Here is a 1,984-nt window from a genome sequence, read left to right as displayed (position 1 = left end):
CTCTATAATACTTATATATAGTCTTATTAAGTCTTAGAACCTTGCTGTGATGCTAAGAAGCTCTTATTAGCCTTGTGGCTCCTATTGCACACAAATTTATGCAAGGCTAGTATCCTAGTTAGTACCTCTAATTAAACTAACTACTAATTTCAGCTAGTGCAATTATTGTAGCATAATTTATTTATAATAACTACTTAGCCTATAGCTATACAGAGCCTTAGCGGCTTAGCAGCTGGGCTAACCTTAGCTAGAGTTGGCAACAATTAAGTCAACTTAATAACTTAACTTAATTAACTTAATTAATAGCTGTTAATTAAGTTAATTAGCTAGGCAAAATTTACTAAGTTAATTAAGTAAATTATGCCTACTTAATTAACTTAATTAATAGACTTAAATCTCTAGGATCTTAAGTTTACTAAGGGATATAAGATCCTTTAGTGTGTAGGAGTAGTAAATATAATATAAGGCAGCTTAGCTTTAAGGGACTTTAGAGTTGTAATAGTTGCCTAACTAGGCTTAGCGCTATATATCTAAAATTCCTTAACTTCTACTGCCTACTAACTTACCTGCCTCTACTACATATACAAAGGCTGGCTAGACAACTGCTACCTTAGCTTTTAACACTTATAGGCAGAGTTTAAAGACGCCACTTCTCCTGTTAGTACTCTAGAGCCTCTACTAAAGAAGGCACGTACAGGGCTAGCTAGGAGCTAGTTAGATTTTATAAAAGCTGCCTTATAAGGTAATAACGCCTGCCTAACTTATTACTATAATAAGTTTAAGCGCTAGATAATTAAGTTACCTATACTAAAAAAGTCCCTATTTACGCACAACCTAATTCTGTACTAGATAGGGAAGGCTAATAAGTACCCTATCTTATTACGCTTTGCCCTTATAATTCTTAGCATCCCTGTAGCAGCTACTAATTGTGAGAGGACCTTCTCTAAGCTAGGTGATTTGCTAGAGACAAGGCGTCTCTGCATAAAGGCAGACCTCCTCTCTGCTTTATAAAGCCTACATAGTTAGAAGCGCCTTAGCTTAAAGTCTATAAAGTTAGCAAAAAGTCTACGTAGTAATACTATCTCTCCTAAAGACCTAAAGACTATCTACAAGATATACAGCAGTTAATTTACTATGTAATCTATTAATTAAGTTAATTAAGTTAATTAAGTTAAGCCTTACTTATGCTATTAAGTTAATTAAGTTAATTAAAACGTGCTAGATCTGTTAATTAATTAAGCAATTCACCTAGACTTAATTAACTTAATTGTTGCCAACTCTGACCTTAGCCCTGCAGCCTTACAATCCCTGCTTAGCCTTTAGCTATACTGTTAGTTAACTAACTTAACTCTCTAAAAAAGCCTTACCGAATTCTGCTACCTTACAAGGTCTGTGTTAGTGCAGGTTGGCTATCCTCCCTGCTAGTGTAATTAGAGTTTGTTAGTTTGACAAGGCAGAAGTGGCAAATTTATAAGTTATGTAGAACTTTCTAGAAGTAGCTGTCTAGCCAACCTAATCTAGAGCATGCTTGAAGCTTCGCTGTGGCAAATCTATAGTCTATATATTAATGCTAATCCCTGGCTCTCTATAAAACAGAGAGAATAATAAATATATAATAGTAAATAAGAATAGTTTAAATAGTCCTAATACTTGTTACCCTTAACATTACATATTAATACCCTTCTATAGCTAGTAGCAATACTAATTATATTCTGAGATACTGTAAAACATAACAGCTGATATTCTAATGGTAGCTATAAGGTGTTCTCTAAATTGTAGGTTATCCAGTTACTATCTGAACTTATGGCTAGGCCTTGATAACCTGTCTCGTCGTGGGACCCGGATGCCAGCCGTGTCGAGTCGGGCGAGAAGGCGACCGAGATGACTACATTGCTATGGCCCTTGAGCGTCGACAGGCAGGCGCCGCTGCTCGCGTCCCAGATCTTGACGGTGTTGTCGTCCGACCCGGACGCCAGCCGTGTCG

General features: G+C 36.5%; 1 protein-coding gene across 1 annotated transcript; it reads right to left on the bottom strand.

The window, feature by feature from the left end:
- Positions 1-1,823: 1,823 nt before the first annotated feature.
- Positions 1,824-1,976, bottom strand: BDR25DRAFT_202744 (uncharacterized protein; the record flags this gene model as incomplete). The annotated part of the gene is made up of 1 exon (XM_033684407.1): positions 1,824-1,976. A coding segment is annotated over one exon (153 nt), but the record flags the coding sequence as incomplete, so codon positions are not given.
- Between the last annotated feature and the right edge of the window lie 8 nt (positions 1,977-1,984).

The sequence above is a fragment of the Lindgomyces ingoldianus genome (assembly GCF_010093535.1).
Source record: "Lindgomyces ingoldianus strain ATCC 200398 unplaced genomic scaffold BDR25scaffold_162, whole genome shotgun sequence".
Taxonomy (NCBI): domain Eukaryota; kingdom Fungi; phylum Ascomycota; class Dothideomycetes; order Pleosporales; family Lindgomycetaceae; genus Lindgomyces; species Lindgomyces ingoldianus.
Note: the sequence above shows the minus strand (reverse complement) of the source record. Positions and strands in the feature narration are given on the sequence as shown.